At 47.5% G+C, this 22,000-nt stretch overlaps 4 protein-coding genes across 4 annotated transcripts; all 4 read left to right on the top strand.

The window, feature by feature from the left end:
• The first annotated feature begins 10,614 nt into the window (after window positions 1-10,614).
• Window positions 10,615-12,016, top strand: LOC140222963 (protein ALP1-like). Its single transcript, XM_072294181.1, has 3 exons — window positions 10,615-11,157; window positions 11,245-11,470; window positions 11,552-12,016. Exons 1-3 carry the CDS (start codon window positions 10,648-10,650, stop codon window positions 11,995-11,997), a joined length of 1,182 nt encoding a protein of 393 aa, XP_072150282.1. The 5' UTR covers window positions 10,615-10,647; the 3' UTR covers window positions 11,998-12,016.
• A 269-nt stretch (window positions 12,017-12,285) lies between these two features.
• LOC117856168 (uncharacterized) lies at window positions 12,286-13,230 on the top strand. Its single transcript, XM_034738597.2, has 2 exons — window positions 12,286-12,621; window positions 12,703-13,230. The coding sequence occupies exons 1-2, from the start codon at window positions 12,286-12,288 to the stop codon at window positions 13,228-13,230; spliced, it is 864 nt and encodes a 287-aa protein (XP_034594488.2).
• Window positions 13,231-14,829: 1,599 nt separating this feature from the next.
• LOC117857029 (Bowman-Birk type wound-induced proteinase inhibitor WIP1) lies at window positions 14,830-15,529 on the top strand. Its single transcript, XM_034739498.2, has 2 exons — window positions 14,830-14,994; window positions 15,084-15,529. Exons 1-2 carry the CDS (start codon window positions 14,910-14,912, stop codon window positions 15,293-15,295), a joined length of 297 nt encoding a protein of 98 aa, XP_034595389.1. The 5' UTR covers window positions 14,830-14,909; the 3' UTR covers window positions 15,296-15,529.
• A 3,264-nt stretch (window positions 15,530-18,793) lies between these two features.
• On the top strand, window positions 18,794-21,969 carry LOC117857026 (uncharacterized). The gene is made up of 2 exons (XM_072294261.1): window positions 18,794-21,279; window positions 21,359-21,969. The coding sequence occupies exon 1, from the start codon at window positions 19,084-19,086 to the stop codon at window positions 20,029-20,031; it is 948 nt and encodes a 315-aa protein (XP_072150362.1). The 5' UTR covers window positions 18,794-19,083; the 3' UTR covers window positions 20,032-21,279; window positions 21,359-21,969.
• The last annotated feature ends 31 nt before the right edge of the window (window positions 21,970-22,000 follow it).

Here is a 22,000-nt window from a genome sequence, read left to right as displayed (position 1 = left end):
AGACATTCTTCACCAAGTGGTTGTTGGTCCAACAAAATAAAATGCGTTGCCTAATTGGGATTATTGGAGAAAATGGCGCGTGGCCCCGATTAGCTCGTAAGATATTTGGTTTGAGAAATCGTCTCATCTAGAATGTAATGGCCTATTATGGGTTCATTCTACGAATTTTGAAGGATTAGATCCATATCTCGTTATCCCACTAACCACGCTCCTGTGAAGGCTAAGATGGTAACGGATCAACTCATTTCATTTCCCAAACCAAGCAAAAACAATATGAAGAGTAAGAGCGTGATAGATCATCCCATTATCAAACTAAATATATTTACTAAAGCTAGGTGATTCTAAAAAGATGCAGAAACATTACGTAGCTGTTAGATTAAATGGGGCCTCGGTGGCTATTAAAAGGACGTTAGAAACAGTACGAAACAGTACGTAGCTTTTAGCACATTCTAAAAGGATGTTAGAAACAGCACGCAGAAACAAAGGATCATGCTCCTATCTTTGCTATCAAATATGCCAAGTTTTATTTAATATTTTGAATTAAAATTAACCGAAAAATGCCTATAATTCCAACTATAAAAAAACTTGATAGGGCTTTTTCGGCAGTTAGCTTTGCTGCACAATTGAAACCGAATGTATTTGATGGAATGAATTACAAGAGATGGTTTGGCAGACTTTAGTTGTGGTTCATAGCTATTAACGTGTGGTTCATTACCAAAGAGCATCCTGTGGAACCCCATACCTCCGCAGAGAATAGTGTGTACATGTTTGCTGACAACTTGTTCAAAGGGGTTGTGATCAGTGTTCTTGCTAAGAACTTGGTCATGCAGCATCCCTCTGGCAAGGCGTTGTGGGATGCAATTGAGGCAAATTTCAGAGTATCCGATGTGGGCAGCGAATTGTACATCATGGAGCAGTTTTATGATTACAAGATGGTCGATGACCGTCCTGTGGTTGAACAAGCTCATGAGTCACATGCGCTTGCCAAGGATCTCGATAACCTCAGGTGCCCGCTGCCGAATAAATTTGTGACCGGTGGCATCATTGCCAAATTGCCTCCTTCGTGGAGAAACTTTGCTACTACTCTGAAACACAAGAGACAGGAGTTTACTATAGTCGGTCTGATCAGCACTCTTGATGTTGAGGAAAAGGTGAGAGAAAAGGATTTACGTGCGCGTGGCAATGAGGGAGGTTCTAGCACCCATGTGGTGCAGAAAAGGAATTTCCAATCCCACAAGAATAAGGGTAAAGCGAAGGTTGAGTTTCAATACAAGACTGCTCAGACTACAAACTTTAAGAAGAAGAAGAACAACAACAAGGGAAAGTGCTTTGTGTGTGGTAGTTCTGACCATTAGGCCAAGGACTGCAAGGACCGCAAGGACAAGCATTAGCACGGGCACAAGAAGTCTGCTAATGTTGTTCTTGGCGATGCTGAGAAAGGAACATCAGGGTATGGTAATCATGCTACTGTTCTTTTAGTTTGTCATTTACCAAATTGGTGGATTGACACCAGAGATGATATACATGTGTGTGCTGATATTTCTTTGTTTTCTTCTTACCAGGTCACAGGGACTAGATCCGTGTTGATGGGGAACGGTTTAGGTGCTGTTGTTCGTGGTGTTGGTACGGTCGATCTGAAGTTTACTTCGGGAAAGACCGTGCGGCTGAAGAACATGCAGCATGTCCCCTCAATAAATAAAAATTTTGTTAGAGGATCCCTTCTGTGAAAGGATGGTTTTAAGTTGGTATTTGAGTCGAAAAAATGTGTTGTGTCTAAGTTTGGTTCCTTTGTTGGTAAAGGATATGACTGTGATGGTTTGTTTTGCTTGTCATTATCGGACTCTTGTAATAAATTTGTGGATCATGTGTGTAATGATGATGAATCAAATATTTGGTATTCATGGCTTTATCATGTTAATTTCGGTTGTATCTTGCGGCTAGCTAATTTGAGTTTAATTCTAAAATTCACTTTGGTCAAAAATTCTAAGTATCAAGTGTGTGTGCAATCTAAGCAATCTCGCAAGCCTCACAAGACTGTCGAGGTGAGGAACTTGGCACCATTAGAATTAGTTCATTCAGACTTGTGCAAAATGAACGATGTGTTGACTAAAGGTGGAAAGACATACTTCATGACTTTGCTAGATGATTCTACTAGATAATGTTATGCGTACTTGCTTAAAATGAAAGACGAGGCATTTAATTTTTTCAAGATTTAAAAGGCTGAAGTTGAAAATCAACTTGAGAGGAAGATGAAAGGTGTTCAATCGGATCAAGGTGGAGAGTATTTCTCTAATGAATTCAATTTGTTTTGTGAGGAATATGGCATCATTCATGAGAAAACACCACCTTATTCCCCTGAGTCAAACGGAGTGGATGAAAGAAAGAACCACACTCTAACTGGTATGGCGGAACCGCCCAAATTAAATTGGCTTAAGTGCACTTAACCATCCTTGAAACAACTAGTCGGGTCAACATGCACTTAAAACGGTGTAATCTAACAGTCCGTCGGGTCAAGCCCGATTCCACCACTGATCCCTTCGATCGAACCCATATGCACAGAGCTCACGCGACGGTGAGAACAGATGATACAACAGAACATTTGATAAGAACATAGAGTACTCATTAACCGAGTGCCAAATAAGTACACACAAGTTTTGGAACAAGTTTAAAGTTCGCAGCGGATTAAAAATCAGAGTTGGAATAAAATAGCTAAAACGGAAGTCTAAGCGATACGATGACAACGGGTACATGGTGACATGGGTAGCCCGCCCGCATGTCGTCCGTCCGAGTACTCCTTCACCCGAGTACTCTTAAGCCGAGTCTGGAGACCACTCGACTGACCACCCCTTGGGTAGAGGACAGCCATCCTAGGGTTGACCAGCAACTAGCTCAAACAAGTCAGCACTAAGCTCTGAGAAACATCAACAAAGCAAGGCTAAGTATACTAATACTCAGCAAGACTTAAACCAACCATGGACTATACTTAGCCGACTTCTAGTACGCAAGGCTTTTGGCTGAAGGCTTGTTTTGCCAACAAAAGCAACTAAGGGTGGATCCTTACTTTCAAGTTTTAACCTCCATTTATAGTTGAACTAGATTACTCTAGGTGAGAGACTTTGCAAAACTTTTTCAAGGTAAGGTAAACAAGTAGCGAGATGACAACTTCACAGAGCATGTTTCCACTTATTACTACGATGTGACGAAGAGATCAAGGTTCTCTTAACCGAGAGCGGCGGCGAATCAATTCGATTTATAACCTTGCAAGGTGGACCTATACACCCAGCATATGACTTGCCCCGTCGAGCAACATATGACAAACGATTCCCATAAAGAAAGAGGGCATTTGAGAACCCATGCGCCCCTCAAGTACTAATCCCCACCGGTACCTCCCAGGGCCTGCCATGGGTTACAGACTAGTACACAAATAGGGATCAGGACGAACCCAAACTTCTATCGTGCAATAAGGTACTAGGCTTTACCAATTTCAACTACCTCTTACTTCCGGCAAGTGCATAGTACAGCTTAAACTTGATCAGCACGGCCACAACAAACGGGCCTTAATCGACACGGGCAGAGTGTAACCAACATTTCGGACTTTCTTTTCTTTCTGTCCCCGCTCAGTCTCCAATTCTTTCGTATTTCAATTCTAGTTTCGGCAGTTTTTCCCTGAACCGAGAGGTCCTATGTCTCGCGAGTGACAGGAGATCACTCGACTTTTATCGTTCCTGATTAAGCATGGCACTACTCATCCTGCACATACTAGTATTTGAGCCTAGGAATTCTAGGGATCATGCAACTAAGGTTTCATTCAACTCCTAGAACTTAATGCGATAAAAAAATTAGTACTCATAAGACTTGGTAGTTTTGAAATTAAGGGTTATTCTTCGAGGCTTGCCTTCGAAATCAGCCTTGGGATCTTTCGTACTCTGGTGCAGTCCTTGTGGCGCTTCCTCTCAAGAGGCTTCGAGCTGCTTACTCTCGAACACGGCCACCAACTCATAAAGACCGTCCACTAGCGGATTGTCTACACAACAATGCACATGTATGAGTTGAAGGAAACATAAGATACATGCACAGCATGCAATTTGAAAAGTGCAACAACCCAAAACACCGGATTAGAAACCACGGAAACACCAAGACTCTGTGCAACTCAACCGACTACTGATTACCCTTGAACAAACGGCAAAAGGATCCTTCGACTACTCGGATGACTACTCTGACTACCTTCTCTGTACTCTAGCACGACCTTAGACTACTCACGGCCCTAAGAAAACAACTCGGTTGGTACCCAACCGACTACAAGCGGCCTTGAAACAACTCAAACACACTCCTCCGACTACTCGTGGCCCCAAAACTACTCGGAGTACACACGTCCGGTGGTGCTTGCACACAGGTGCCGTCGTGGGACTCTCGACTACCCGAAAAACTCAGAAAATGCAATGCCTTAATGAGAGCTTCTTCAAAGACTCTATTTTGGAGAAGAAGGGGTTGGAAAGGGTGGAACGCGAGGGTGATGGCACCATCAACACTTCTCTTCTTGGCTCCAGAAACTCTGGCTGCGTTCAGTGAGGTTGGAGACTAACTGGGAGTGTCGGCGAGGTGGGGGTGATGGTGAATCGGAAGTTTTGAACAGAGTTTTTGAGCATAGCTGGTGGAAGAAGAGTTTGTTTAGCTTGCTTGTTCTAGCTCTTGGCCGAGGAAGAGTGGAGAGGTGAATGGGAGCAGAAGAGCGAGGCCTGCTCGGGCGGGAACTATTTACGGGGAATGGTTACCCATTTGCTCTGGCAGTCCACGGCGGTGTCAGGCGTGTGCGGGGCGGGGTCAGCGCTACAGTGGAAGAGTAGTGGCGTGCAGAGGCGTGGGCGATGGAGTGGTTGGCGATGGGACGAGGCGGAACGGCGTGCGATTTCAGTCACGCGAGCGCTGACTTTCGACGCTGGGCGGAATGATGTGCGGTGTGGCGTCCATCAGGCAGAACGCATCGGTCCTAATAGAGGATTCCAAAGAAGGCAGAAAGAAGGGCGGATGACAGGTGGGGTCACGATTTTGGACAAACCTCAGAATCAAAACTCGAGTCGGGAGAACAACCAACAAAAATTTGAAAACCCCATTTTCTTAACAAGAAAAGAAATTGATGCAATGCTATGATGCTCATTTTGCTTAAGTGAAGTTGTTTAACCCTAACTTAACACCTGGGGTGTTACAACTGGAAGGCTACAGTGACTCAAACTTGATATCAAATGCTGATGAGATAAAAGCCACTATTGGATATGTGTTCACACTTAGAGGTGGCACTATTTCTTGGAGGTCTTGCAAGCAGACCATCTTAGCGAGGTCAACAATGGAAGCATAACTCACAGCACTGGATACCACAACAGTTGAGGCTAAATGGCTTCATGATCTCTTGATGGATTTACCTATGGTTGAGAAACCTATACCGGCTATCCTAATGAATTGTGATAAGCAAAATGTGATTGTTGGGGTAAATAATTCACGAGACAACATGCAGTCGTCAAGGCATAAAAAAAGGCGGCTGAAGTCTGTTAGGAAAATGAGAAACTCTGGAGTGATAGCATTGGACTATATCTAGACTGCTAAAAATCTGGTGGATCCTTTTACTAAAGGTCTTTCACGAAATGTGATTGATGAGGCATCGAGGGAGATGGGATTAAGACCCACATGAGAGTTATGTCATAGCGGTTACCTATCCTATTTGATCAAAGATCTTGTGAATTAGGATGGTGAAACAAACTATTGACTAACTGAGAAGGAGAGTACTTTTATACAAACCCATCCCGTTGGAGATGCATTCTCTCCTTTTCTGCATGGCAGGTTGGTTAACACCTTAATGTGATCCAAGTGGCTTGTTTTCAAGCAAAGATGTTTACCTGCAGAAACATCTTTTAAGGAGCACACCTATATGAGTTTGATTGCTATTCACAGTCTATGAGATTGGGTAACCTCTAGAGACTCATGAAAGGTCCAAAAGTATGACTTATATGCTTCAACCAGAGGGGATGCATTTTGCAGCCTAGTATTGGTTAAGGAGTTAAGTGAAACTTGTTCGCACAAAACTGGCAATTCAAGGCATAGTCCATTGTTCAGTTGTGAACAAATGTAGCTTTTGCTCTAGGTGGATGTTCAACCTTAAATAGGTCTCCATCGAAAAGCCGATATATTAAACAGCAGTGGAACTGAACATGTGCCTTGGAATTTAGTGGGATTGTTAGATTAAATGGGCCTCGATGGCCTATTAATAATTTAATCAATTAAATCCCAAGGCCCATGCACATGGTGGTAGTTACATTTGGAATAAAACCACCTTAGAAGTTGAGAGAGTCCCTAACCAACTTATAAGGTGGAGCCATGCTGCACCTGTTGAGAAGTTGAAAGAGGGATACCAGGATGCCACACGCGTGCACGCTCGCTCACCTCGCCTCGTCGAGCCTTGCCAAGCCGAGCCGCGCCGTGACGTGACGCGACGCGACGCAATCGGCTGGACGGATAGACGTGATGTGTGGGCTGGGCTTGGTATGGTTTTGCAGTTTTTAACCACTAGTTGATAACTAGTAACTGACGTTGTGTTTAGTGACTAGTAACTGATGTGGATTAAAAAACTAACAACAAATGACTAGTAATGGTTGCCTATTGATGGTTGGGATTAGTAGTAATTAACCATTTGATGGCAGCCGAATAATGGTGTTGAACCTAGACAACCAAAGGTTTTTTGTGCACTATAAGAGCGGCACTCCTTCTCAGTCTTCCGTGTGCTACAACTACTACCAGAGCTATCTAAAACTGATGCGTTGCATTTTACTTCTCCGTTCCGGCGACCTGTGTGCACAGGGAACATGCCAGAAGAGCAGGCCTCCAAAGCTACGCCCTTTGCTTGAGACTCTGCACCCGAGGAGTAGAAGGGCGATCAAGTTTTTGGGAGCGCATCAGCATGGCCTATTAATCATTTAATCAATTAAATCCCAAGGCCCATGCACATGGTGGTAGTTACATTTGGAATAAAACCACCTTGGAAGTTGAGAGGGTCCCTAACCAACTTATAAGGTGGAGCTATGTTGCACACCTCTACTTCTTGAAGGCACATCTGCACGGCATCACCTTTTGATCGACTACATCGAACAGGCTCGACTAATAATGTCGGATAACGGCGTATTCGGTTCCTCTGGAACTGGTCCCGCCACAGGGTACTTTCTCTGAACTTGCTAGTTCATTATTTGTTTTTCATGGCATGCTTTATGTTTATCGCTATATACATAAAGGATCAAGCTCATGTCTTTGCTATCAAATATGTCATGTCTTATTTAATATTTCAAATTAAAATTAACTGGAAAATGCCTTTAATTCCAACAGTAATAGTTTAGGGGTTGTCTGCTTGCCAGCCACATCACAAGTTGTGGCGCCAATTTCTCTCGCCACAGGTTGTGGCGTGGCGACCTGTGGTCGTGAGCCAAGCACAGCTTTATTCCTACCATTGCAAACATGTACCCATTCCATTTTGCAGCTCTAGGTTTTCCCTTTTGTACAGTGCTGCACGGATCTCTTCTTCAATATAACATGCGGCTCTGCTGGTTTTTTAAAAAAAAAATCACAGCTATTTGTGATCTGTATTTATGCACGAACGGTCAAGTCTATTACTACTGTATACCAAATCAAGCTCTGTGTAGCCATAGTTAAACTATGCTACTGGTATGATAACCGTCATCACTTCCGTCCATTTTGGACCTCGTGAGCTGACTAGGATGCACTTGTGATCGGCAGCCATGGGTCAAAGTTTTGCCTAACTAACATACATCTAACTAACATACATGAAACATCCACCCCCAAAAGAAATAAAAGAAAATTTCATGTGTGACACCAGAAGATAGATCAATTCCCTACTTAGAGCGTGTTTGGGACTAATCCGCTCCAAGTTTTGCAGCTCCACTCTAGATTCATCTTGCCAAACACCTCCAGCTCCACTAGCACCAACTCCAGAGCTCCACTCTAGATTCATCTTACCAAACACCTCCAGCTCCACTGGCACCAACTTTAGAAAAAAGGTGGATCTAGGGGCCAACTCCAAGGTTTTTTGAGCACCTCAAGGGGTGCTCCGAAAACTCCAGTTTCAAACCTTCTCTTGGAGTTGGAGGGTAATTACCCACCATACCACCGGTTACACAAGATACCGGTTCGCAAAACAAAACAGTTTCCTATCGCCCCCTTCCTTTCTCCTGTCACCCCCTTCCTCGTCCTCGGCGTCGTTCTCCTCATCCTGCTGCTCGTGCTCTTCTCGCTCTCCTTCTTGCTCGCCTCCTCACTCGTGCACGTCGTGCGCTCACTCTCCCCACTACTCGCCACGCCCCCCGTTGCCGCTGCGCTCACACACACCGCGGCCACTCAGGAAGGCGCTCGAGTTCGGCATCCAGCTCCAGACTGAGGAGGCCGTGCGCGTCGGCACCAGGAGCACCGTCGGTGGCGCCGACACGGCCATGTGGCGCAAGATCGAGGCGCTACCGTGGAAGGGTGGCCAGGACGGGAACAACCCGGACTACAAGTGCCTTCGCGCCGAGCTCCAGGCGACGCGGGAAGCCCGAGCTCGCAGGCTCAGAGTGGGCTAGAGCTCCGGGCGGCAAGGGAAGGGGGAGCCCAAGCTCCAGGCGGCGGGGGGAGCCCGAGCTCCAGGCGGACGGCCTTGATTCGTCACGGCGACCAGCTCCGCACTGAGTTCACGCTCCTCTCCGCCTCCTTCCTCGCCCCCAAGAACCGAGCGCGGCCCTTGCTCTGCTTCTCCCCGCTCAATTTCACCCGCTGCACTTGCCCCGCTCCTCTCCAGCAAGGCCTTGAACAAGCATGGCCTTGCTGGAGAGAGGTCCCCTGCCGCGGCCGCCTGGAGCTCAGGCTCCTTAGCCGCCGCCACCCAAAGCTCAAGCTCCCTAGCCGCCGCTGCCGCCGCATGGAACTTGGGCTCCCCCGCCGCTCGAGGCAATATGGCGCTATCACCGCGAGCTGGGGGAGCGGGGCCTTGGCACGGGTGCACCGCCGCCACGAGTTGGAGGAAGAGAGGAGCGTGGGAGAGAAGAGGTTGGAGGGGAATTAAAAAAAAGATGAGTCACTGACGCGTGGGTCCTACAATTTTACCCTACAATACAGGGTATAATAGACAATGCACATAAAAATATCATGTTCCTAGAGCTAGAGTCCTTTCATTTGCCAAACAGGCGTTACGGCTCCATATTTTTGTGGATTTGATGGAGTGGAGCTGAAGGAAGGTGAAGTTGGTGGAGTGAAACTGTTTTTTCTGAAGCGAAGCAGTTTCAAAAAGACCCTTTTAACATTCTATTGACACCGGCTCCTAAGTTTCTTGCCTTTTGACACTGCTGTGAGATTCCCGACTGACACCGTTAAATTTGACATATCAAAATACCCCTATCTTTTGGACCTTATCCATCCGCTGATCATCCCCTCGGCATTTTCTCTCTTTCCCCCGGCCCTCCTCTTTCCCCACCCGACCTACACCTCAACCGTGTGTTTGGTTACTGGGTCGGAACGGGTCGGAACGGGTCGGACCCCCTTCGTCCCACGTTTGGTTCAAAAGAGAACTGGGTTGGGTCGAACCCACATGGGAATATTCCCATTAGATCCGGGTCCAAGGGATTCCTCCAAAACCAACGGGTCGTTTCGACCCAGTTCTTCTCACGCGTCTCCTCTCACCGCACTTCCTCTCACCCCCGAGCCCAACGCCAGAGCACCGCCCGGCTCCAACCCCGCCGCCCTGACCTCCTCCGCCGGCGCCCCCATCCGCCGCCTCACCCACCATCGCCGCCGCCCGTAGCAGACGCCGCGCCAGCCCCCATCCACCGCCCCTCTTCCCCTCACCTTCTCCCTTGATCTCGCCGCCACCGCCCCTAAAAATCGGGATGGCCTGCCCTCCGCCGCCCCTGACCGTCGCCGCCCTTCAGATCCGCCTCCGGCCGTGACGTCCGCCGCGCCCGTGACGTCCGCCGCCGCGCCCTGACGTCCTCAGCCGCCGTCGTCCCTGAGATCCACCGCCGGGGACTGATCCGCTCCGCCACCCCTCAGATCCGCCCCCGACCCCTTCCGCCACCGCGCCCCCGACCCCTTCCGCCGCCGCGCCCCCGTCCCCTTCCGGCGCCGCCCCAAGCCAGGTCCGGAGCGGTCACGGGCCGCCGCCCCTCCGATGCGGCTCCGCCCCTGACCGGCGCCGCTCCCCTGGCATCCTTGGCGGGCGGCGGCCCGTGACCGGCTCCGGTCCCCTGTCCTCCGTGGTGGCCGGCGGCCCCTGACCGGCGCCGTCCGCTGGCGTCCGTGGCGGGCGGCCCCCTGACCGACGCCGCCCCTGACCGACGCCGCCGCGCCCCTAGCTTGCTGCCGCCCCTGTGAAGCTTCGCCACCGGAGCCAAGCGCCGGATCTGCCAAGCGTCGCCGCCCGTACCATCCGCCGGCGCCGCGTCTCCTTCTCTCAAAGGTTGAAACCGTACACCACCATGTTTATGTTGGTTCATATTTATTGAATTGACTTGAATGGTACTGGTTGATAGTATTATGGATTGAATTGAATAAATAGTCCAGTAGCATGACATCCTGGTTCAATTGCCTCTAAGAACAAGTGTTTCTTTTATTGTTGTATTGTAGATGGATAAGAGGACCAAGATTGTAACTTGTGCTACTGCTGCATACATGTTGTTGTCAATGATGGCGGTGATTATTCAATCTAGAAAACGTAAACGATGTGCCAGAAGGGTTGGTATTACCTATGGGCCTATGGAGGCAAGGGATAGGATGAGAGTAGATTATCTAAATAATAAAATTTGGAAGGATGACACAACTTGCTTGAACATGTTAAGACTGAATAGAGGCAAGTTTTTTCGATTTTGCAATCTTTTTAGAGAACGTGGTTTGCTTCAAGATACATGTCACTTGTGTGTTGAGCAGCAGGTGGGTATGTTTCTAAATACAGTGGGACATAACCTTAGGAATAGGTTAGTTGGAACTAATTTTGATAGATCGGGGGAAACAGTTAGCCGCTATTTCAACAAAGTACTCCGTGCTATTGGAGAGCTGCGAGGGGAACTAATTAGGCCCCCGTCTTTGGACACTCCAAGCAAAATTGCAGGGGACAACAGATGGGATCCTTACTTTAAGGTGTGAGGCTTATCCCTATTTTGTTTTGACTTTTCTATTAATCTAACATCATATGGTCCCTAATTTTTACCTTTTTGAAAAAATTAGGACTGTATTGGAGCTATTGATGGTACTCATGTAAGAGCATCTGTTCCTAAGAATATTGAGCATGCCTTTCGCGGTAGGAAATCCTTTTGCACACAAAATGTAATGGCAGCTGTAGATTTTGATCTACAGTTCACCTATGTGTTGGCTGGTTGGGAAGGGGCTGCACATGATGCTCTAGTTTTACATGATGCTTTAGAACGTGAGAATGGCCTTCGTGTCCCACAAGGTAATAGAGTAGTAAACTCTCAACTTTTATATACACATTTCAGTCTGTAGTATTATGACCAAACTGTATATCAAATGATAGGAAAATTCTACCTAGTCGATGCTGGATATGGAGCCAAACCAGGATTTTTGCCCCCCTTTCGTGGAGTTCGGTACCACTTAAACGAATGGGGAAGTAATCCACTGCAAAATGAGAAGGAATTGTTCAACCTTAGGCACTCATCACTACGTGTCACAGTAGAGAGAGCATTTGGGGCACTAAAGAGGAGATTCAAAATTCTTGATGATGCTACACCATTCTTTCCTTTTCCAACACAAGTAGATATTGTTTGTGCTTGTTGCATTATTCACAATTGGGTCATACAAGATGGGCGTGATGAGTTCTTCACAGAGGATACTAATTCGGCAAGCTACAACCATGCTTCCACACGCATTGGCCAAGCAAATGAGCATGCTGCCATGGTTAATTTCAGGCAGCAGATAGCAGATCAGATGTGGGCAAACCGTCAAAACAACAATGTTAACTAATATTTGTATCAAACTTGAATTTCTTTCGGTTGTATAACATATTAAACCTTTATTTGTTGATGTTGAATAATATTTGTATGAACATGTTGCTTGCTGAATTTTATGTAATTTGTGATGGTAATGTGTATTTTGGCTACATGTTGGTGCTGATTTTGTATTGGTCATAATGTACATTGTGGATACATGTTGGTGATGTTTTTGAACTGGTGATAATATACATTGTGGTTATATCTTGGTGCTGATTTTGGCTACATTTTCGTGCTGATTGTGTTTTTGTGTGGCAGAACAATGGAGGAAGTAGCTGAAGGGTGTGGTGGGACTAGTGGGCATGCTACGTGGACATCAGCAATGTCTGCTTTAATGCTCTCTCACCTAAATGATTTGGTGGCTGCTGGTTTGAAGACATCAAAGGGATTTAAGAAGCACCTTTTTAATGGTTGTGCTAGGGTTATCAATGAGAAGTTCACCACAAGAATCACTGGTGAGCAAGTTAAGAATCATTTGAAAACATGGCAGAAAAGGTATGCAAAGATAAATAGATTGAAGAAGTTGAGTGGTGCCCTCTTTGATGAAGAAAACTGCATGATTACACTAGATGAGGAGCACTACAACGGCCATGTCCATGTAACCTTACTGTCTTTTGCTTAGTTCTTGATTCATTCACAAGTGTTAGATTATATTAACATATTTTTCCATCTTTTCTAGGATCACAAGTCTGATGCTGAGTACTTGAACAAGCCCCTCTTGCACTATAGAGAGATGACGGCAATATTTGGCAATACAATGGCTACTGGAAATTTTGCAAAAGACTCAAGTGCACCTCTAGGTAGAGAGGATGATGAGGGTGAAAGTCAAGAAGAGGGGGATGAGGTTACTGGGCATGGTCCAAGTGAGGGGCATACCACTCAAGGGGCAACGTCTTCTGCTAGTAGACCTAGTAAGAAGTCCAAGATAGTTGAAATGGAGGAGGATGGGCTGGTTGCCGCCTTCAAAAGTGTAGGTGAGAACCTTGCCGCTGCCATAAAAATGGTAGCTAAACCTGATAATGAGCTGCCACCTGACCTATTTGATGTCTTGAACCAACTTCCTGGTTTTAATTCAGCACACATATCTTTCTACTATGCTCATTTGGTGAGCAATCCTCACATTGGCAAAGCTTTCTATAACTTGCCATTCGAGCACAAGTTAAATTGGGTCACAATGTTCATCGCTGAGAAGTTCCCTGGAATGTAAGAGTGATTTCAATGAGTAGGATGTTTCTTTTGTTAAAACTTGATCATGAATTAGTGTCTAAGCTCTGAATTTATATTATGTAAGCTTCAACTTGATGGCTGATATTGTATTGCCTTGAACTTGGTATATGTAAGGCTTGAACTGGCCATTAACGTTGCTCAAGATTGATGAACTTTTGGTGTATGTATGTAAGGCTTTAACTTGGTATATGTTGTTATTTTCATCCATCATTTGGAATATCTTTCTTCTTTTCAGATGATTTATATCATATGTGTTTATAAGCAGAAAGCAAATGAGCATCAAATCCTGTTAAGAAGCCCCTGATATTATATTATTTTTAAATTAAGCAGTACCATGTATTAAAATTAACGGCAATTTTTCACAAGAGAATAACAGTGCTAGAATGTGAGCAGTAGCAGGTTGATGTCTATATTGTTGATGAATTGGTATGGCAGCTAGGGTAATCTCACCAAGAAGGTGAGCATATTCATTGTCAAATCCTCATCCTCCAACCAAACAAGAGATGGAACCACTCCAACCCACTTTATCCCATAATCAAACAAAAAACTGGGTCCAACCCATCCCTGCAACCAAACAAGAACTGGATTCACTCCAACCCAGAAAACTGGGTTGGCTCCAACCCAACCCGCATGGTCCCAAAACCAAACGCACGCCAACATCCACGGTCGGGACATGGGCACGGGCAGTCGGGCCTGCTTCCGGCTCCAAAGCACATCTTATTTCCCCGGGATGAGTTAGTGACACCCGCCACCGCCGTCGATCCCGTCCCCAGCTCGTCGAGATCCCCACCAAATCAAGCTAGGATGCCATGGCACCACCATGAGCCGGCTCCGCCTGCCTGCTGCTCCCTGTCTGCTTGGATTGGGAATCGGCGCAAGGGGAAATTGGACCTGGGGCTGCTTGGATTGAGGAGGGATGAGAGCATCTGCCGCTATCTCTTGGAGGTTTGTGTGTGGCATGATTGCATGAATCGTGGAGACTGGGAGGTGGTGCGGATGTTGCTGCTTGCTTCCTCTTGCGGTAGAGAAAAGAACAGAGAAAGAATTGCAGGAGGCGTTGTATTGGTGGAGCTCAGTTGCTTGTTCGCTAGTGAGAGGCTGAGAGGGGGATAGTTCAGGCCTTCAGGGAGAAGGTGGCTTTGTGCGCATGGCTCCCGGCGCAAAAGAAGCCGAAAGCCACCTGCGTACGCATCATCAGCTGCGGCGACCGGCCGGCGCTCGCGTACGAGTCCCTGGCGACCTAACGAAGCGTCCCATCTGCGGGCGCGGCCGGCGAGAGCGGGCAGCCGTTGAGCTCCAACCGAGCACCCGCGCCGCTGATGGCTGCCGTGCGGTAATGCAAATAGGGGTATTTTGGTCTTTTCCTATCAAACGTAACTGTGTCAGTTGGTGAATCACACGGAAACTTGAAGCGAGTGTCAAATAAAGAAGATTAAAATTTCAGATGTTAAATAGGGAATTGATCAATCTTTCAGTTTCACACGGGGAATTTTCTCAAGAAACAAATGCTATTGCCGGACTACCGGTGGCGCAACGACTTGTTCATATCTGGATGCCTATATAAGTAGAGCTCCTCCACCTGCTATTGGCAACACAACAAGCTACCAGTAGAACACAAGAGCTTGAGCTTCTAACAGGAAACAGCTGAACGAAGCGACCATGAAGAGCAGCACGCTCCTGGTGCTCCTGTGCCTCCAGGCCGCTCTGGTCATGGGGATCTTCGCAGCCGTAGCAAAAGAAAATGGTATATGTTCTTCGTTCCTTGATTGATTGATCTGAATTTGAGCTATGTTGTTGGCGATGACACATGATCGACTGAATAATGTAATGCAGCCGTGGGAGAGAGCAAGGCCATCGACATCAACCCGGGTCAGCTCAAGTGCTGCACCAACTGCAACTTCTCCTTCTCGGGGCTCTACACCTGCGACGACGTAAAGAAGGACTGCGACCCCGTCTGCAAGAAGTGCGTCGCCGTGAAGACCTACTCCGGCAAGAAGTTCAAGTGCACCGACACCTTCCTCGGCATGTGCGGACCAAAGTGCTAGATGAGCATTATTCAAGCATGCGCTGGAATTTCCCTTGGGACACTCGATCTCTAGCGAAATGGCCGAGGTCATGTGGCGCCTACACGAACGTATGATTATCATTGTGTGATGTGTGTTCAGTGTTGTGAGTTTGTGTGGTATGTTCTTGTACGTGTGCTTGTTCTTGACGATGCCCGCGAACAATAAGCTGTTGTTTGCAATAAATAAAAGTGATGCAACGGGCACTGCGAGTTATGTTTAGAAAATTAAATTTTCTCTATTTCCTTGTGACGGACATCGGCAGAACTTTAGGTTAGCATACGAGATAAAATATGTTTTGATAGTGTATTTATTTAATTTGAGAGGTGTTAATATATTTCTTACAAACTTGGTCAAATTTAGAGGAGTTCCACTTAGAGTAATGTACAGTCAGCAGGCTAAATAGATGTTCATGTCAGCAAAATCCCAGGTAGAGGAGTGAGAGGAGAGGAGAGAGAACCAGGCGGGCGTCTGATGTGAGTCGCCTGGCTGAATCACGGGCCCCTGGAAGGAAACGCCCGTTCCCAGCCCGTTGCGGGCGACTTCCACAGGCGCGTCCTCCTCCTCGCGATCCCGTGCGCCATCCCGCCGCCTCCCGCTCTCCTTCTTCTTCCTCCCGCCAAATCCCCCTTTGCCTCCCACAAAATCAACTCCCCGCTCACCAAATCAACCGCACGCGCCGGCACCAAGGGTTCAGGCCCCTTCGCCCCCGAGGGATTAGCCCGTTCTGCCGCTGGCCATGTTTGGACCCGCCGCCTGGTGTCCGTCGTGTGCACCGCAAGCCGTGGAGAACTCCTCCGCGCCATGGCTCATTGGGCTACAGCACCAGGGTATGGCTGGCTCATCTCCGAGCTGATTAATCAATCCCCCGATCTCAGTTTATTAGCCTGCGCAGCATCAGGGTCCCTCATTGATCAGTTTGTGCATGTGCGTGGATTAATTGATTTCTAAGTGAGCGTGCGCAGCATCTGTTTTGGAATGTTTTTATGGCCGGATTGCTTATCTGATGGTCTTCATATTGTGTTGTTTCATGGATGGCCACAAAGATGCAGATCATATTTGATGATATGCACATGCAAGCATTGAGTAATTGCATAGTATTAATACAACCCTCTTCTTAGCCAGTTTAATAGCCAAGTCATTATATGAGCTGGCTATAAATTATTAGCCTTGCTCTTAGGACAAAAACTAAAAAATCGTACATTTTAACACGGAGGGAGTAACTAATATTTTTTTATGGGAATGGGAGTAACTAATATTAATACAACGAGTAAAGATCCTATGAAGTTTCTAATCTCCTCCTCGATGTTGAAAAGCAAAAAAGTGAAACATGAGGGACCTTAAAAGGTTTAAGAACCTAAATTCACTTTCGGGCAACTTTTTTTTGTTTATTGGGGGATGAGTTTCCTCAGTTTTTACTGAAAACGTATACTTAATTTCTTTTTGAAAAAAACGTGTACTGAATACAAACTTGAAAAATCTAGGAAATCCAGCTTGGCAAACAGAAGTATAGACATACTCACAATAATTGTTGTTTTAGTTTTACCCCAAATCAAAAATTTCTATCTTTGCCCATTGATTCATTAACAATCATCTAGTTTAACAGCATACAAGTTATATATTATGAAAGCATTTCTCATGGTGAATCTAAAAAAATATAAATCTTGTAATGCCAAATTATATGATTTTTAAAATTGTATGGTTATAGGAAGTAAGCCCAGCTCAACCGATTAGAGTGGAAGGTTTGAATTGTCCCCTCTAGGTTGAATTTGGGTGACTATTTCTTTTTCTTAATAAAAAGTCACCTAGCCCCTCCAAAGGTTGATCTATTTTTTTAAAAAAAAATTATGGTCATGACCTCGACGCGCCTGCAAATTAAGAAACGATAGATGGCTGGCTACAGTGGCATCGACAACGATTTCCCTGTTGCAATAGCCACGCGCGCTGGACTGGACGCGTCCACGAGCAACAGCAGAACGCTTTGACTCCAATGGCAACATGCATGATTAATCGGTTAGTGATGTGGCGAGAGGCGGCGAGGCCAAACCAGAAAGAACCTTGCTTCACGCAAAGGAGATGCTTACCGCTTACGGAAGAGACGTGCGATGCTATCTGATGCCTATCCCCGTGCCAGTTAGCATTAGCGATCGATTAATCATGGGATTGTGCCAAACAACCGTACGCCCAATCAGTCACAGGTGACGCGCGTAGTCCACGTGATGATGGCAGGGGAGCGGGGCAGGGGTGCTTAAGCGAGACAGGGCGTACAAACAAACTGTTGCTGCACATATGAGATGACTGGTTGGAGAGGCACAAATCTGCAACAGAACGTGCAAGAGGGGACTTGCTGCTGCTAGCTTGCTCTGGTTATTTTCAGTGCCCTTGCTTCCCGCCTCCTGCTGCCACAGAATGCTTTCAGGTTTCATCTCACCTGGTCGCCTGCCGATCTCTGTGTTGGCCCTTGTTTACTTGTGGCCCGAATTGGCGTTTGCACAGTAAAAGGGCCACCTTTTGGGAGTTTGCAAGTAAACGGGCTTCCAAAGTTGGGTCCAAATTCGGCCTCTGGAAGTCCCGATTTCGGCCCAAACTTCGAGACCTGTATTACCACCGGCCGCGCGCAGAACCCTAGCACCGCCCCCACTCCCTCTCCCTCTACCCCTGCGCCGCTTTCCGCTCCCCCGCCGCTCTCCCTCTCCCCCGCCGCTCCCCCAGACCCGGCCGCTGTCCCCCTCCCCCGCCACGCTCCGTCGCCCCCGCCGCTCACCTCGCCGCCTGCGCTCGAATAGACCACTGCAGCACCAGATCTAGGACGTTCTCCGTCAGATCCACCGCGCCCTGTCCCGGATCCACCGTTCTTGACCCGGTCCGCGGCGATGGACGACTTCAACGGCGACGGGACCGGCTCCGAGGGGTACCCGGGCGGGTCCGGGTACCCCGGGGCATTCAACGCCGGTTGATCCAGAGTCCCCGCGCCCTTCCTCTCCGGCGGATCCAGAGTCGCCGCGGGCTTGGGCGCCGGAGGTTCCGGCAACCCCGCCGCCTACCACGGCGGGGGATACGGCGATTCTTCGGGGGTGGACTTCGGCAACGCCCCCGACCTCGATGGCGGCCACCGCACAAGGACCTTCTTCTCCCTTGCGCCGCCGGGCTCAGGGACCGGAGCGTACAACCCCTACTCCTCCGGGCCGCAGCACATGCCGTCGTCCACCGTGCCCACCCCAAGCCACCTGGGCATGTCGGGCCTCAACCTCAACTCCTCCTCCGGGTGGGCGCACATGGACGACTACGAAGGCATCCTTCGGTCCGGCCACCATGGCGCAGCAGGGGGCAGCAGCCGGGCCCCCCGTCCCCGCAGAGAGGCTTCCGGTAGCGGTGGTCAGGGCGCGGCTCCCGGGCGTCGCCAACGGCGAGCTGCAGGCACGGGCCGCGGTTCCCGGCGTGGAGGCGCCGCTGCAGCAGTTGAGGCCGACAACACTTCGGTACTTGCTGCCTCACCCCCTCTTGCCTTCCATTATCTGTTCAACTGGTTTGCATGAAATGTGTAGGACAGTCATGTGTGTAGGATAGTTATGGTTACTGTCATACGAGTTCATGCATTCCTGGTTTGCTTACATTGTGCATAGATTGCATTGCTGTTTCATGCATTGCTGTTTCAATTACATTGTGCACAGACTGAGCGAACCAGAGCCAAGTGGACCAAAGAGGACACTCATTTGTTCTGTGAGCTTTACTGCCAGCAGATTGACTTGGGTACCTGCAAGAACGGTAACATGACCAAATGGGGCTGGATAGATGTTAGGGATAAGTTCCTCGAGGCCACAGGGAAGTTTAGAACCAGCGAGCAGTTTGGTTACAAGTACAGATGTTTGAGGCAGATGTGGACATTCATCAACCATCTTCGCACCAAGTGCACAGGCTTGGGGCACAGGGAAGATGGCTCTGTTGTTGCGTCTGACTCGTGGTGGGAGGGTAAGACAGAGGTAAATGATGAGTCAAAGCCTCATTGTGTAATTAGAACATATGTGTACTACCTTCAGGAGTTTATGTGCGATGTATATGCATTGCAGGGGCACGCTAACTGGTATGAGTTGAAGGACGGATGGCCACCGTACATTGACCTTTTGGACCGGATGTTCAGTGGGGTTGCAGTGACTGGAGAGACCTCCTTTGTTCCCGGAGTCAACCGGCAGATTAGCTTCATCTCCAGCGGCGAGGACGACGACGCTGAAGCTGACGGTGGCACCCCTCGGAGCTGTGCGACCCCTGTTAGCACTGGGAGCAAGAGGAGCACCAGCAGCTTGCGCAGCACAGGTACAAACCCCAAGAAGAACAAGGGCAGCACACCTCGCAGCCAGAGATTGGGACCTGTAGTGGAAAGGGCGGTGGTCGATAACATAAAGCAGGGCATTGATGAGGTACTGGAGAAGAGGAAACAAGATAGAGCGGCTAGGCACGCACATCAGGACCAATCAAGGGACGCTGTGCTGGCCCAGCTGCAACAAACAAAGCAAGATGAGAAAGAAGAAAGGCGTGCTCGGAAAGAAGAAATTAAACAAGTTACAGATGCAGCAAAAGCGCTTGGAGTGCACCTCATGGACGCAAATCTATGGCAGGGTGTGGTAAAGATCTGCAAGGATGAAGATCTACGTACGGTCTTCATAGTTGCACCAGATGAAGCAAGGCTATCCATGATCAAGCAAAATGCTCCTACGGTCTAATACCAGACCCTAACATCCATGCATTGTTTAGTTACTGTCCCTTTAGTACTGTTGGCATGATGGCCTGTCTTTTGTGTGTGATGGTCATGGCGTGTAGGTCATTTATGTTGTTGTCCTAATTATTTAAGCTGTGATGATGAACTATGACGAACTATGTCAGCACATGTTTAATTACAAGAATGGTTCTTTCCTTTAGAAATGTTTATTATTATTCCTGAAAATGATTGCCTCTGTGTGACATGAATGAGAGTTTGAATGGAGGTAGGGGGCTGTAGTAATGTTGATACAAACTGAATTGAACTGACTGTGCCTGTCTTGTTTCCAATACCCAGGATGTTGAACCTTCTGATGCTACAGAAGATGATGGGTCACAAGGTCAAGCTGCACAAGATGAAGCCGTCCAAGGTGAAGCTGCTTGAACTGCTGCTCTTCAAGCAGCAGTAGCTCGTGATGAAGCCTTGGTACGTCTTGCCTTCCTAGATGAAGACTACGAAGATGAAAGTTCAGAAGATGAATTGGACGAAGTGCTGGAACTTTACAAGGCCGGGTTGGACGCGTGGTTGCAGCAGGCGTCTCAACACGGTATGTATGCCTCTGGTACTCATGTAGACAACTATTGCAATAGGCGGCCTTATAGGAATCCAGCCTTGAGTGGGGAGCAATGGGTACTTAACAAGCTTGACAATGATTCAGCCTGCTACAATATGTTTAGGATGACCCCACACATGTTTCATAGCCTACATGATTTGTTGACATCTCAGTACGGTCTTACAACATCTAACAGAACCAGCACTATTGAGGCTCTAGGATTGTTCCTTTGGATATGTGGGGCACCGCAATCAGTTAGGCAAGCAGAGGATAGATTCGAGAGATCACTAGCCACTGTTCATAGACTATTTTACAAAGTCCTCAATAGTCTAGTAGACTTATCTGCCGACATAATTAAACCTCGTGACCCACACTTTACAACATTGCATCCTAGGCTGCAAAACAATCGGTTCTACCCTGAATTCAAGGGTTGCATAGGAGCAATAGATGGCACTCACATCCCTGTTGTTGTGCCTAGTGGAAAGTTTATGCAGCACATGTGTAGGAAGGGCAAGACAACCCAGAATGTCATGGCTGCCTGTGACTTTGATATGGTCTTTACTTTTGTCCTTGCTGGGTGGCCGGGTTCGGTTCATGACATGAGGGTGTTTGACGATGCAATGTCAACTTACAGAGACCACTTCCCAATGCCACCTAGAGGTACACAGCCCTGTTTCCCACTCATTACTGTTTTCTAATTGCAGTATCATAAACTTACAGGTATGTCCTCTTCATATAGACAAATACTACTTGGTGGACTCGGGGTACGCAAACCGAACCGGCTTCCTGGCTCCGTACCGGCAGGCCAAGTATCACATCCAAGACTTCCAAAACGCGCCCGAACCACAAGGTATGAAGGAGATATTCAACTTCGCACATTCATCCCTTAGAAATGTGATTGAAAGGGCGTTTGGAGTGTTGAAAATGAAGTGGCGCATATTGTTGGACATCCCGGCCTATCCACCTAAAACACAGACAATGATAATATGTGCATGCATGGCGTTGCACAATTTTATTAGGATTAATGGTGACTTTGATAGTCACTTTGGTATAGTAGACAACAACATCAATTTTGTGCCTGTTGAAGGCACTCAGGATCAGCCACATACAATTCCTGCGCCACAGAGCGCGGACATGTCAAGCATGAATGCATTCCGAGACATGCTTGCTGCACATTTGTTTGCTAGGTCTTGAATAATTTGTGATTGAGGACATGTCATTGTTGAAGTACTTTGTCAGACCATGTAACAGTTTTCGGTCTTGTTACTGTAACCGGTTGTGACTGTAATAATTTGGAACGGTGTTGTGACTGTAATAATTTGTTGATGTACTTGAGATATTTTTGTTGAATGTTTGCTCTGGAAAATGCGACTGTCTTCTC

Source organism: Setaria viridis, chromosome 5 (assembly GCF_005286985.2).
Source record: "Setaria viridis chromosome 5, Setaria_viridis_v4.0, whole genome shotgun sequence".
Lineage (NCBI taxonomy): Eukaryota > Viridiplantae > Streptophyta > Magnoliopsida > Poales > Poaceae > Setaria > Setaria viridis.
This window is presented reverse-complemented; position numbering and strand designations above follow the sequence as displayed.